At 38.9% G+C, this 15607-nt stretch overlaps 2 protein-coding genes across 3 annotated transcripts; one reads left to right on the forward strand and one right to left on the reverse strand.

Annotated features, from left to right (window-relative positions):
* Window positions 1-4175: 4175 nt before the first annotated feature.
* LOC114554152 (somatomedin-B and thrombospondin type-1 domain-containing protein) lies at window positions 4176-9473 on the reverse strand. 2 transcript variants are annotated; one of them, XM_028575805.1, is made up of 5 exons: window positions 9023-9473; window positions 8383-8574; window positions 7688-7766; window positions 7312-7494; window positions 4176-5469 (listed from the first exon to the last, which is right to left on the reverse strand). In XM_028575805.1, the coding sequence occupies exons 1-5, from the start codon at window positions 9252-9254 to the stop codon at window positions 5352-5354; spliced, it is 804 nt and encodes a 267-aa protein (XP_028431606.1). In that variant the 5' UTR covers window positions 9255-9473; the 3' UTR covers window positions 4176-5351. The 2 variants fall into 2 exon arrangements, with proteins under 2 accessions (XP_028431606.1, XP_028431607.1); XM_028575806.1 differs by lacking the exon at window positions 4176-5469 and having other exon boundaries at window positions 7419-7494; window positions 7681-7766.
* Window positions 9474-12114: 2641 nt separating this feature from the next.
* rdh20 (retinol dehydrogenase 20) lies at window positions 12115-14695 on the forward strand. Its single transcript, XM_028575804.1, has 5 exons — window positions 12115-12679; window positions 13429-13527; window positions 13771-13916; window positions 14318-14449; window positions 14549-14695. Exons 1-5 carry the CDS (start codon window positions 12227-12229, stop codon window positions 14667-14669), a joined length of 951 nt encoding a protein of 316 aa, XP_028431605.1. The 5' UTR covers window positions 12115-12226; the 3' UTR covers window positions 14670-14695.
* Window positions 14696-15607: the final 912 nt, after the last annotated feature.

Genomic DNA, 15607 nt, shown 5'->3' on the forward strand with positions numbered 1-15607 from the left:
ATAAAGCGCACATTTATGAAGCATGCATCCACCCATCCAATCAACATACAAAAACATGAGACACTTAAAAAAATTAAATATATATAAATCCTACAATATAGTTTGTATCTTTACAGCACATGACTACTGACATAAAGTTTAGATTTCAGTAACAGATGTTCAGCATGCATTGGCCTTCCTTTGACCAACATGAAAGCATTCAAATAGCTCACAATCGCAGATAATGGAATTTATGTGTATTTGATACTGAAAGCCGGGGAGTTTTCCCTCTCTACTTTCTTCCCTTAAACTGTAATGGCACTAAATATACACTGGCAGTTTAACTTTACCATAGGGCAGTTGAAGATGCCTGACCAGATGAAACCCATGCATGAGCACACACACCCACTAAAGATACATACAGGTATGAAAGAAAACTTTCAAGATACATAGATATACTTAGTTTCCATGGTGACAGCTGCTGTCCTCAAAGGCTGGCAGCAGCTCAGAAATGTTTTTTTAATTCGGGCGGGGAGGTCTGATTGCATGTAATGTAGTTTAACACATATACAAGAACACACACACACTCACACATGCATGCACACACACACACACACACACACACACACACACACACACACACACACACACAGGCATGTACCCATAAAGTGACAGGTATGCACAGTAGTCACACATTAGCAGAGCCACTCCTCACTGTGCATATTTATGAGTACTGTATAAACGCAACATTATGATGTATGGACCTTGTACGTTGATATGTTCATGTCTTAAATCTCTGTAGCATTCCATAAATACTACATTTCCCCACAATGCATTCTCTATTATCTGTTTATATTCCCACACAACAGAGAGAAACACTTTTACACAACACGCTAGTGTCACTTACCACTAGTAATGAAACACATTACATTAATAATACACAGAATATAGAGGGACAAAGGATTGTAATTTAACCATTATCCCAACCTTAAAAATGTGAATTAATCATATAATAACATTGACTTTATATCTATACCATGCTAACATGAGCAGTAAACATAAAGAGTTAAAACCCCCTGTTCCTCCTTTAGTCCCTTGAAATGTAATTTCAAATGGGAAGTTACAACATTTGTATGCCTTTTAAAAATTGTCAAGAGCTGGAAGGTCTAATGTCATCATAACTTTCTCTAATGTTGACAAGATGAGTAAAGAAGAAGCTCACTGCCAACTAAACAAATTCTCAAATAAAAATGGCCAATATGTAAAAGCTTCCGAACACAAATATATCGGTGAAAGATACACATAAAAGAGGTCATTGCACTATTATAAATGTAGGTGTTGAGTAAAATGTTATTCAAAGGTCAACAGAAGGTGATCAACATACATGTTTTAGTGTTGTGGTTAAGTCTAATCACAAATCCTGATTTAATTTCCTGTTTTAATCACAGAATTGAACCATTTCATATTGCTCTACTATGGTGAGAGGAGCTGAGGTGTGAAAGGAATAGCAATGACTGTGAGAGGCAGAGGGAACCGTGTGTGTGTGTGTGTGTGTGTGTGTGTGTGTGTGTGTGTGTGTGTGTGTGTGTGTTTGTGTGACAGCTATAAAGCCAGGGCATTAGAGCAGTGTGGCTTCCGCTTAATAGAGAAGAATGAACAGTTTATGAATGTATGCATGTCGGGGGAAGCCTGCTTCTGTTCCATCTGCAGTTCTGACTCTAACATGCAGCTTTATTTACATCTGAGAAGAGAGGAATGGGAGGTGCATTTTATGGATCTTATTTAGCACACATATAATAAGGAAAGGATGGATGGTTTGAGCTGGTGATAAATTAATTTACGCAGCTTCATACACTATGTATCACAAATGTCCTGTTTTTTTATTCACGTAAAATGTCAATTCAATTCAATTATATTTATAGTGTCAAATAATAACAGATGTTATCTCTTTACAGATAAAGTAGGTCTAGACCACACTCTATAATTCTCCCAGCAAGCATTTGATGTGACAGTGGCGAGGAAAAACTTCCTTTTAGCAGACAGAAACCTCAGACAGAACCTGGCTCTTGGTTGGCAGCCATCTGACACAAAGAAAAAGAGAGAGAGAGAGAGAGAGAGAGAGAGAGAGAGAGAAATAAATATGACAGCTGATCATTGTCCTTTGTTGCACATGAACTAAAGTATCTGCTAATATTAGAAGCTAAGTTCAGAAAAACGAAAAACGATTACACTCAAAAGGATTTTAAAACATGAACTTGTCATGTTCCCAAATAAAATGATTTAATTTTTAAAATGAGAAAATGTCCTATGGCATAACAATTGACTGCAGATATTTAATATTTTCAGATAACCTCTAATAATATTCAGATTGATTAATCATTTTTTTAAAGTCTCCTCAAAAACTCGCTGTGAATGGCTACTCCTTTGGTTATATTCATGCGTTGATTAATTATTTCCACGACGAACTTCTTCATGTCACATTATGAGGTGAAACTGGCACAGGTTCAATGATACAAAAACTATAAACATGCAAGCTAATCCCATTACATTTTATTTTATTTTGGTTGGACGACATCAGTATCAACAAGAGAAACATTTGGTTCATCGCCAAGTTAGATGTAAGTCCTTGATTAACTTTTCATTGCATATTTATATTATCTTATGAAAAGTCAAGGCCAATGTATGCCAACATGTTATACCCTGCTGCACTTAAATGTTCATGTAAATTATTTTTCTTAAAGGGGAGTTTTTCTGTGCTTGTGCCCATACATTTGGGTATCTGGAATGCCTACCATCCCACAAACTGTGAACTTAGACAACCCAGTCAGTTTTTTGTGGGCTGCCTATGTCAAAAAACATAGGATTCAACAAGCCTTTCAGATTTGGCTCCCCTTCCTATGTACATGCAGGCTCATTAGAATATACCGCTCGCCATCTGAGTATCTCCACCCACAGCATGAGAAATACCTTTGCAAATGTGCACCATATATTTCTCGTAAGCCAATCAGAGCACACTGGGCTTTTCTGGAGGGGGGCTTAATAAAGAGGCAGGCGCTAAAATGGTGTTTCAGACAGAGGGTAAATAGGTATGTTCAGACAGACAGTATGAGAAAAAGAACATGTTTAATGAACATTAAAGCAAACGTGTGTTGATCGAAACCCAAAATACAAGTATGAACCATAGACAGTAAAACGAATGGACAAAGCGACGCCGTAGATTTCCATGGAGACGAGTGAAGTCTATTAGAAGCACTTTTCCGGTAAGCGTTGAGCGTTACTGGGCAGCCTCCAACTGAGCTTGACAACATAGATGTGATGTACCTGTCTGAAAGTTGTAAGTCTTCTGGTAGCTGTGCCAAGAGAAATCTCAATCATTCCGAATCTTGCAGAGACGGAGAGCATAGGTATATGTAAGGAGATAACATGGGCAGAGGCTAATTATTGCTAACTAACATGCTAGTTAACATTAGTAATTAAACTTAAACAGCTAATGTAAGTTATACTGCCTGCGAGCTTCTCCTGTACTATACGGTAATTCCTCTACTATGCGACAGAAAGTCGCATGGTTATATGAAGAAACACATTTCAGTCAGACATGTCATTGTGAGTACATTGCATATTTTTAAATGGAAATTAAGTTTGATAAAGGGCATTCAGATCACACAATCGCTCATTTAGCATCACGTGAGCTTCTGTCCTATCATTTAGGTTTTCTATATTACTGTAGTAAAGGACCATCTTTCACTGAAATAACTCAAAAACGATGACAATCAATATTCCATGAATAGACAGCAAGCACTATTAAAGAGAACTGAGATTAATTATGGGCAAATATTACACAAATGTGCACCCATGTGCATACACAAACACAAGTATTGAAATCCTGACACTAGTATTGAAACTGTTAAGCTTTTAGACAAGGTAGTGCAAAAGAAACATCAAACATGATGTTGTGATTTGATACATAGACTGTGATACTGTGACATGAAACCACCATAATACAAAAAAAATAATTTAAAATATTTTTACAAGTCATACTTTATTTTATTTTATTTGGGTACTTTACCCTCCGTTTCGAAGGGAGCCATTCATATTAACACAATCTTTTGCTTTATAAGAGCTTTTAATTTCACTGAGATCCCTGTAGAGAAATTCAAAGGACTAAACCATCATGCTTTATGAAGAAAACACAATCAAGGGACTTCTCATTTATTGATACAAACTATAAAGAGCACAGATTCTCAAAATGTTCCATAACAAGACTCCCAACTGTACAGTAAATGCATTTAGTTGAAACTTACAATAGAACTTGGTTGTCACGCTACCTGCTAAATTTAACTGTAAAGAGGCTCAAGTCTTTTTCATTTTTTGTTAAAACCCCATAGGACCCTTTTTCAAGGACATGTGGTAGTTTCCAAAACCCAGTGAGAACCACTGCTTTAGCAAGTAGCCCAATTCCACATACTCTGAATCTAACACTGTATTACAGGGTTGGGGTCGATTCAGGATGCCTTGATGGAGTACAACACACATCACACATGACACTCTAAAAAGGAGCCAGTATTAGAGCATGGGACAAATTTAAACCAAGTACAAAAACATTAACTATATTTTTTCTACGTTCAAAGCTCTCAGTGGAATTGACCCCAACCTTGCCTAAGCCATCAGTCTTTGTAAAGTACACTGTTTCCAGGGAATTAAAAAAAAGATATTTGAACGACCTTAGCCAGCTCTTATACAATGTTGTTTGTAGGTCCAGAGGCTGTCTGTTTTGTAAAAAAAAGCAACACATTTTTACCTGTTGACTTTCTATGCTGTTGTTTCTGTATAAATGTTCAATTGTTTAGTGCATGTTGTAACTTTGGCGTTGTGACTGGTTGTGATTCACACAAAGCCAGTACTTGTCATGTTAAAAAAGTGTCTCAATGTCCCAAGATATTTCTATTTCTTAAGAAAAGCAACATTTCCCTTGGATGAATAAAATGAAATAAATCAAATCACTTTACATTTTGATTAGGCATTTCTGACTTTCATTTCACTGTTAATTTGCAGTTTTTGATGCAAACCAAAATGGGAATATTTATTGTTAAAGTTCTTGTTGAGCAGTAAGGACAAGAAATGTATTGTATTCTGATTAAGAAATAGGACATTTTCATTGGCACACATTTAGCCATATTAATAAAATGTATACATGTTGTTGCACTAATTTGGAGAAGGCACAACTAAGCATTGACCAGCACTCTTTAATAGATCAGATTAGCGACCAGTGTTTATTATTCTGGCTGGTTTCTAATTATTCTGGCAGATTGTTTTTTATACACAACTCTGAGTAAATATGTACAGGCGGGAGGCTAACAGAAGGAAGGAGGAGGTTAGATGAATAGGAAGCTGCGGGCTGTTGGGCAGGAGCAGGCCTCCAGCCTCCCAACACGCCTCCACACACCCCTGCATCGAGGATTTCCCACAGCCTGCCACTGGAGAGACTGCTTTCTGCAGGAAGGAGGGAGGGAGGGAGGGAGGAAGGAATGAGTTAGTGATCACACAATTTCTCTTTAAATCCAAGAGATAAACAATGTTGCCATCTAGTGGTAGTCCTCACTGTTACCAATCAGATCTAAGAGATAGGCTGTAGATCAGTGGTCTGGGAAGAAAAAAAATAATAAAAAAAAATAATAAAAAAAAAACAGTTTCATCACAAGTGATCCACATATCGATACTTTATCCACCACTGCGCCTCTCAAAATACAGACACAGAAGCAGGTAGAACAGACTTATGCATGCTAGATTTTTGCAGATACCATTGTCAATGCAGTGTGACAATGTTTGTCCTGTGGATAAGGTTAGGGTTAAAGGTAGTATGAATGTGTTTTGGGATTTAAGGTTTTCTGTGGTGTTTTGTTTTTTTACCTCTAGTAGTGCTATGGAGCAGTTTTTCTATGAGTGGTTCCCCATTTTGTTTGTCTCATGCACACATAGGAGGACGTGCACATGGGTGAACACATTCCTGCCAATGGTGTCACACCAATCTACTTGTAGCAGAAATGCTCCAAGATATGCAGCAATGCGTCAACAAAGGCGGAAAAGAAGAAGACTTAGTGCTAGTCAACATGGATGTAAACAATTAATCTTTTCAACGTAAAATTAGCTTTGCAAGTGTTTTATGAGGAAAGAAATGTATTCATCACTTTTGTTAGACCTCAAATATACACACAATGCATTTTGTTGAGGAACACTAAACATAACTTTTGTTGGTTTTCCAAAAAAACTCCACAGTCCTCTTTAAGTGATGCAAATGGACTGCTCTCAAAAACAACACTGTCAATTCCATTGAGGTTTTTAGAATAATTGAATATGGTGGAATATGGTGTTTTAACAATGCAATTTTATGGTAAGTGGGCTACTAGTGACAATTATCCTAATTCCGAATTATAATTAAATATATCCTTAAAGGCTCCAGCTACATATTTACAGTACAGACATACGAATGGTATCGTTCTTCTCATCTAGCTCTCGGCAAGAAGGCAAAAAAGTGTATTTATAATGGTTGGATGCTGTTCAATGAACAATAAAAAAAGAATTTTCCGGTCCAAGGGAGCGATTTGAGAACAGTGTGTGACTTTGTATGAGATTATGCCCAGAATACAATATAATCACATTTCCTGTGCATAGTGCACCAAACAAACAAATACATCTTATACACATATTTGTGGTATTTTGTAACTCACTTTTCTATGTAAACATTATTACCTATTATTAATCCTTTAATTTTTTTATTTATAAGGACAATGCACATTAATCAACATTTCTGTAAATGCGCCAGTGTTAGCCAACCGGCTATTTTTCAAATGTAGTCCTTTGGCAAGATGTTTTGAGACCCGAAGGACAAGAGATGTGTTTTTAATATGAGTAATAACAGCCGCATTCACTTTCTAATTTACTCGTGTGTTATACTTTTTCTGGCTGGTAATTAAAGAATACTTGACTCTGCCATAGGGTGAGGCGGAAAGGTCACCTTTATTAGTGAAGTTATGTGCAACACTGAGTTTCTTTACATATGAGTAAATTAACTTCAAGCTAATTTCATGGTTGAATAAAGTCTTAGCTGGGCTTGAAAAACAAATAGCTTATCTTTCTCTTCTGGTCATTAACATTTTCTGAACAACACAAGCTTAAATTTGTGAGGCTTTCTAAATTCAAAGATTCAAATAGCTGTTAAACATAACTTCTTTTTTTCCTTTCTTTTTTATCATGGTGACAAAAGGCAAGTTGTGATGTGACAAGAAACATTCTAATAATCTTACAAAGCATACTCTCCGTTTATTCCATTCTTACCTGCCCTCGTCGTTTTCCTCTCCATCTCCAGCACAGTGTGTCTGTCCAGCAGCGAGAGCAGGCGGCTGGCACTCAACACACACACGATGCCCCTCCCTCAGGTGCTGCATCCACTGGGTGTGTGGGCCTGAACTCTGCTGGCATCCTTTTGTCAGAGAGGTCAACTGAAACTGGACACAATACCTATTTCTCACACACACACACACACACACACACACACACACACACACACACACACACACACACACACACACACACACACACACACACACACACACACACACACACACACACACACACACCAAACTCAGACTAAAAACGTATTGAAAATACATAGGAACATATTACAGGCAAAAAGCCTCTCTGAACCTTTTACCCTATAATGTCGCTGCTGTCAGGGATATCTCTTTTCTTCCTGGCGTTGCCATAGCCACCCGCGATAATCAGTGCTGGGACTGCAGAGGGAGCATGGTAAGAACATTACATGTGACCATATGTTGCAATACCTTTAATTTAAAATGAGCATGGGATGGGAAAACAGCCTGGCATGCTGGGGGAAACAGCTTCTCTCATGTGCTAATATACATATTAATGAAATGATTAAAGACTGCACATGTAGGATTATCACAACTTGTATACTCATCAAGTCTAAATTTCTACTATCTAACACTGTTGACATATCTAAAATGACAACAAGGCGGTAAAAAATCCTGTGTAATAATCTTCTGATCGGTTAATCAGACGTGGGTGTATGAAAGGATACTGTAATGTGGTTTTCAGTATTATTTGATTTTTACTGTCTATTACAGGTCAGGTAACAATGAAGGGGTGTTTTTATTTTTTACATTGCAGTCATTAACTTCAGATGTGACCTGGCCTAATCACACTTTAGAATAACCCTGTTTACTAAGTGGCTCTTTTAGCCAGCCATAATTTTCATTTGATAACTTTCCTCGTCACAAATCCTGCTGTCTTTAGGTGGATAACTGCATAAAGTAATTCCACCAAATGTCAGACAATAATGTGATGATCACATGGATGTGCGGAAAGATGCAGGTAGATTTTCCTCACCAAGAGGGTTGTGGCAGTTCCCTTGCTGAGACCAGTACTCTGCACAGCCGGCGTGCTCCTCTAGATGGGGACAGGGTTTGCCTGCATTGAGCGGCTCCTGCAGGATCCTCCGGCTCCGCCTGCGGACTGTGGCCCTGCAGGGCTCGGCACAGCCTGACCACTCTGTCCACTCGCTCACTACACAGGACAGCGCTGAGGGAGAAGAGTACATGCAGCTGAGGGGGAAAGAAACTAAACCAGAATCATAAAAATTCCTTTTATAGTTGTCAGATGTCTACAGATCAAGATGTCAATTATTGCCAACACATGAGAACATTTCAGTGACACTGTAGGCCTCCTGTTAATAGGATATATAGTCTCACTATAAACATTTTGAAAAGCCACCCAGTGTTCCATATCATACAAAGGTGGCTTTTAATACATCATAATGATAGAATTTTGTAAAAATAATTGTATTATTTCTATTTTTGGACATTTATGTATTTTTTTTTCCTCATGTAGTCTATGTATTTTATTGCAAACTCTTGAGCAAATAAGTCAGTCTTAAACAAACTTCATATCATCACACTGTACTGTAGGCTAATGGATTTCTATGTTTAAAATTTGAAAAAGATTTTTTTTTTTTATCAGCACATCCTACCTGGGCAGGCTGTGTCATAGTCGTGGCAGCAGTCCAGGGTGGACACACAGGCTTGGTCGCAGTAGCAGGTGCCATAGGAGCGGTCAGACCTCCAGCCTTTGCTGATGCATGACGGGTCCCGGCCGGTGCAACACAGACCTGTTTCCCGACAGCCCGACTGACACGGACCGATGAGGAACAAAGACACACCGAGACAAACCAAAGTGAAAGAGCTGCTCCTCCTGACTGCCATCACACCATGTAGGCTACCTCAACACGTTCAGGAAGGGGGTTTTTTTTATGCAAAAACGACTTAGCGGTAGCCTAATCCCTGTATGAAGTTATTCACCAGAAAAGTGTTTTAAAGTACTGTCCAGTTAAAGTACTTAAACGTCTTAATATTAACACTTTATCATATGTGGTAAGCAATGCGACCATCAGGAGTTCAACCTCTGTTCGGTGAGTTGGCAGTGATTCATGTGTCAACGCTCTATCTCTTAAAGGAACAGTTCACCACTGTAAGTAAAGGGTTAGACTGAGACAAACAGTTTGCCCACATAGGCGAATTCAATTGTGCTTGGCTATGTAAGATCAGTTTGGCAAACATGAGATTTTATCTATTAGACCAATACACAATCACAACACACGTCAAACGGTTAATTTGCTACCTCACAACATGCATTGCTTTCCTGATCTTACCAATGCATCATGAAAGATACACTCAACACAATTACTGGTGTTGAGTGGCAGAAACAGAATGAAAAGTAAGCCCACCCTAACTGGGATACATTTGCAAGGCATTTTACATTATTCTGCGGAAGCCATACAAAAATCCACATTCACTTGCAAAACCACAAAAAGTCTCTCATGGCCTCTCTCTCTCTATCTCTCTCTCTCTCTCTGTCTGATCTGTTGGTGAGGCAGCCAGCTTCCCAGGCCCATGTGTGCCTCAACATGTGAAAAGAGTGGATTAATGAAACTCCTATGGTTGAGGTTATTCATGCAAAAGAACAACAGTGTGGACAGTGCAGGCCTCCACTCCAACTAAGATTCCCAGTAGCCTTCTGCTTTGTGTGTCAAGGGAGAATATATAGGAGCAGAAAGCTGCTGGAGGGAGCTGAAGGATTATACTGCTCAAAACAACACAGGCTCAAGTTTAAGAATTGAGAGAAACATTTGTAGACAAAGTGAAAAACATTACCATTACCACCAATGGCAGTTGTGGATCCCTTTCCCTTGGTGTGGCCCTACCTTTTGGCCCCCTACAAAACAGTGTTGCAGAGATGACGGCTATTTACTGCTCCAGTAAACAGACAGTCAGCACTAACTGGATACCACTTTTGCCCTCTCTCCTGTTCTTACATTTCTCTTCTTATCTATTTTTTTTTAACCAGAAAACTTCAATATTTTGATTTCAAAATATCAAAATACCGTTGAAATACCACAGTAGGCTTAGTTTCTAGCAGTGCTCCCAACCAATTACTAATTGTTGTTAACATTTGGACCATGAACAGTTGCACAGATTTGATAAACTCAGAAAAAGAAAAAGACACAAATGGTCCAGGGTTGGATGACTTCCCGCCAGTAGAAAACATTGAAAATGTATCATTTTTATTGCATATCAAACAGGGAACCTGGCTGGAAAACAATCAGACACAACTGATCCACACTAAATTCACATAACTAGAGCTGCATGCCAATATACAGGTAGATCTTTGCTGCTGTTTTCAAGTGTCCTCATGTCACAGTAAGGCAACATTCTTGGCAGTATTTTAACTAACTTCCATACAGCCATGACACATTTCTGTAAATATATTCTGTATTGTAGAAAAAAAATGTGTGAGATAAAAAAGCTCCACCACATTAAAATGTTGTTGTTTAATATCAAAATTTTCTTTAGGACACATAATCTTTACATTATTTGTATCAATTTCAACTAAGATACAACAATAACAAAGACGCTTATTGTGACGAATTAGCTCTCACAATTTCTATATACAGAATAGAAAGTAGTGAAAAAGCCATGATGAACAGTGAATTTAAGTGCAGTTTATAATAAAGGTTTCAAATTCAAATTCACTCGTATAAATCTCTAAAAACGGCTCACATGCCAACCTAGGAAGTAAACAAAGCTGGCAGTGTTAACCTATAGAAAACAAAAACGTGATACACAACAAGCAGCTTTCTTGAGACATAAGTAGCAATGCAGAGATTTACATTTTACATGTACATAATCTCCTTATGTTCTCATTTCTTATGATTGCAGGACAGAGGGAGACCTGGGAGCAAAGGTTGTAAAATGTATCTTACTGCTTTACTTTGCTGTAAGGCAGCAGCAGTGCTAACCTCTGAGCCACTGCACTGTCTATATGTACATGTACAAGATGTCTGGGAATCTGCAGTATGAGGATTAGAGTATTTGTAGTTAAATAGCAGCTCTTGAATCTTATTTTCTTACTTCTGTATTACTTAAAAATATTCATTATTCCTACAGCTGAGGTTGGATTATGGAAACAAACTGCATTGAGATCCTCCCAAAATAAGTGGAAATTTTTGGATGCTGTAGTCGATTATATATAGTCGGGGCCTTGAATTAATTGGAACCAATGATGAAAAATCACCAATTTGTCCCATTTCACCTCAGTGTGAGCATGCATTATTCCTCCTCAACTTTAATGTTCCTTCCTTCTCTTCATACTGAGAAGCTTTAAAATTAAACGTTAACACACACATAATGCAGATTTGTTACATATACATTTACATAAAGGTTTTTCATAGGTTATGTGTAAGAATAGTATTTAGAGGTAGCCTAACTTAAGTTTCACGTGTAGAGTATGTGCAAACTGTGAACAATGAATAATGTCCTACAAAGACCCTGAAACTTCAAGACTCTTTAACTCAGTCTAATACCATCTGGCGGGTAGTGGGCCTAAAAGTGAAAATGCATAGATTTACAGCTTGCAACAAAAGTGGCTTTATTAGGAGGTAAGCATTTCCTCTAATCTGGTAGGTATTTCCTCTAATCCAGGAGGAGAGTGTTTAAATAAACCACTATGGAGGCTGAGGGTCACAGAATGAGGTAAACGCCAGCTTGGCTGTCTGCATATTTTTTTACTCACACAATCTAACACGTAGTCAGGCCGTAGGAAACACACCTTCACAGGTAACAGGTGTGAAGTCGAATCCATAGGTTACTACAATCAAGACCATCCGCAGTAGATCAAAATGATTTTTCTAATGGACCTCCAGATGATGCTACTGGATGTGATTTACTTCATCCTGCGCAACTCTTTGCGGGTCGTCCTGCGCCCGCGCACCAAGCCAATTGATGGCGAGCTGGTGCTGATCACCGGATCAGGTGGCGGCCTGGGTCGTCTCTTTGCTCAGGAGTTCGCCAAGCATGGGGCAGAGGTGGTGCTGTGGGACATCAACGGCAGTTTCAACGAGCAGACAGCCAAGCTGGTGCGTGAGATGGGGGGTAAGGCGCACACCTACACGGTGGATGTGACCAACAGGGAGGATGTGTATCGCAACGCAGAGCTTGTGCGAAAGGACCTGGGCCAGGACGTTACAATGCTGGTGAACAACGCTGGAGTGGTGGCTGGGGAGCGCATGTTAGACTGTCCCGATGAACTGATAGAGAGGACCATGAAAGTCAACTGCCATGCCCTCTTCTGGGTGAGAACTCTTAAGTCATGAAATGTGTTAAAGACATTTCACTTGTGGGTGGAATTCAATCATTGTCTTGTAGGCCTATATAAGTGAATAAACTGCTTTGGCAGAAACACGTCAGCAATGTTATTTAATCAAACGTAAAGCTGCACACACATTGATGGCTTTGATGGTGGGCCACCTTTATTCATTTTGTTCCCTGATTAGTAAGCATTATTATATGTCTCAAAATTAAATCGGCAATGTTTTGTAGGTGGGCACACTTTCTAAATGAAACACAGATAAAATGATTTGATGATATTGGCTGAAAGTTAAGAGAGCTGGAAATTAAGCTTTTGAATTCCACATTGTACAAATCTTTATAGCATCAGATGTTATACAGAGCAGGTTATTGTGCACAGTGTGACACATGACATGTAAAATGTATTGCGTTAACAGCTTTATCCTCATTACACTATAGACTACACAGGATTCCCACATAAATCCTCTTAATATGAAACTGCTCGAGCAACATAAGCTTCCTCCACACTGAGCAACATTTAAATCACTGTAAGTCGTATGAACCCTGCACGGGTTGTTGTCTCATAATAACTTGCTGCAATCCAACAATGTGTGTGTGTGTGTGTGTGTGTGTGTGTGTGTGTGTGTGTGTGTGTGTGTGTGTGTGTGTGTGTGTGTGTGTGTGTGTGTGTGTGTGTGTGTGTGTGTGTGTGTGTGTGTGTGTGTGTGTGTGTGTGTGTGTGTATCTGAGACAGACAGTGAAGGCCTTCCTCCCTCAGATGAAGGCCCAGAATCATGGACACATTATCACCATCGCCAGCATCCTTGGTCTCTTCAGCACAGCTTGTGTCGAGGTGAACCAGGGAGGGAGAAACATCCCCGTAACGCTAAGATACGACAGCTTTACTGCAGTCTTTCACACACTTTTGTTAGCAAACTAAGTGACACATTCAAATACAGAATGCTGTTTTGTGATATGTATTTGAATCAAATACATATTGCAAAACAGCATTCTTTGTAGGTCTGGAAAGTCACAAATAATTGTGTAAATATTCAATACTGTGAACAGTGAACAAGTGATTTTTTGTTTGAGACAGGATTACTGTGCCAGTAAGTTTGCTGCAGTCGGCTTCCACGAGTCTCTGGCCCATGAGCTGCTGACTGAGGAGTTTGAAGGAGTGAAGACTACTCTTGTGTGCCCCTATATCGTGGACACAGGCATGTTTGAAGGCTGCAAGATACGGTATGTCAACAGAATTATCACATAGTACTGCTTAATTCAATCACATCCACTGGATTTACTAGAATCTGGATGGAGTGATTTAGACCCAACCAACAAAGAGACACACCAAATATCCATCATTCTGTTCTTTGCTTAAAAAAAAAGGTGCATTTCAACTCTAGTATTAAACACTTCCTGGCTCGTCTCTGTTCTTCGAGGTTTAGTTGTAGAACGTATTTTCTCATAAAGGCTTTCTTGCAGTAATTGTTCTGAACAATTCTGTTCATATGCTAAACTAAATCCCTTTCTATGACTGTACAACAAAAATGCAGATCAGGAATATGGGTATGTTTGCTTGGCATTCTGGCTGCTTATGTATGAGTTTGCTCATAAAAACGTTTGTCCTTTGGTGCTACTGATAGGGAGGAAGTGGAACTGCTCCTACCCCCCCTGGAGCCCCAGTACTGTGTTGAGCAGGCCATGAATGCCATCCTGATAGACCAACCATTAGTGTGCATCCCTCGTCTCACATACCTGCCTTTTCTTTGCAGAGCGTGAGTACAATGCTACACCTTCATATTAACCAGAGACTATGTTTTTTTTGTGCACTTCCATTGCTTAGCAGCTGATATACCATTTATGTTCCTTTTCAGATTGTTGCCATGGGAATCCAATGTGGTTACGTATCGTTTCATGGGGTCCGACAGATGCATGTACCCCTTCATTGACACCAGGAGGAAACAAATGTCTAATCAAGCCGTTACGGTTGCATAACCGTACCTAAGTACAGTTAAGACAACTTTTGGGAGTCAAAACCTTAACATTTATATCAAATTTTCTTTGCAAAAAAAATGAAAAAAAAAAAATCCTTCTGCTGGTTTGGACAGCAGTGGGCCAAACTGCCCAGCTATACAGCCAGGATTCAATAACATACAGATAATCTGAAGTAATGCAAAGGCCAGTCGGAGGGGGCTTTAGATCTTTAGACTGATCAATCATTAGTGTGAAATAGATGACGACTCAGCCAAGTGGTCATCAGCACCCCAAAAACATTTAAAATGATGTTCAGATAAAGTTTAAAGTCCCTTCAAACCGTTTTCCCCAATGACAAAATAAGATACTGAACAGTGACTGGATGCTGGACTGGCCAAAAGGGGAACCGGAGTGTCTTTAATATCTGTAAATTAATAATTTACCAGAATATTGTGCTGTATTATGTTACCTAAAATAAAATAATTGCAAACCACTACTCTAAACACACTCTTGCATGCTTGTGTTCCTGTAAACTAAAGACATGTAGCAAAAAGAGGCTGATAAAGGCATAATGCAATTATGCTAGCGGTAAGTAGAGGGGTATTACCAACCGGTTTTGAGGTAAAACAGGATCGAAAAAGTATAGTTACCATGAATTCTTTCAGAAACATGCTTTTTTTTTTAATTTTCTTTTTCACGGATTCCTTTTCAGTGGCCAATTTTGGAGCTACTGCACTTTCTCCCTCTATCTTGCGAATTATGCATGTGTCAATCAATGCACACATAGTTTTTACAAGTGTGGCTAATCTCAAAAGACAGCAGTGATGAATAGACTAAGGATGAGACTAATGATCAAGTATTTCCTACAGCATAAAGCAAGAATGTAGTTTAGAATGTCTTAAGTCAAAATTTCCCAGAATGAGCTCATGTTTGGCCACTAAATAAATATGGAAAACAGC

The sequence above is a fragment of the Perca flavescens genome, chromosome 4 (genome assembly GCF_004354835.1).
Source record: "Perca flavescens isolate YP-PL-M2 chromosome 4, PFLA_1.0, whole genome shotgun sequence".
In the NCBI taxonomy this organism is placed as follows: Eukaryota; Metazoa; Chordata; class Actinopteri; order Perciformes; family Percidae; genus Perca; species Perca flavescens.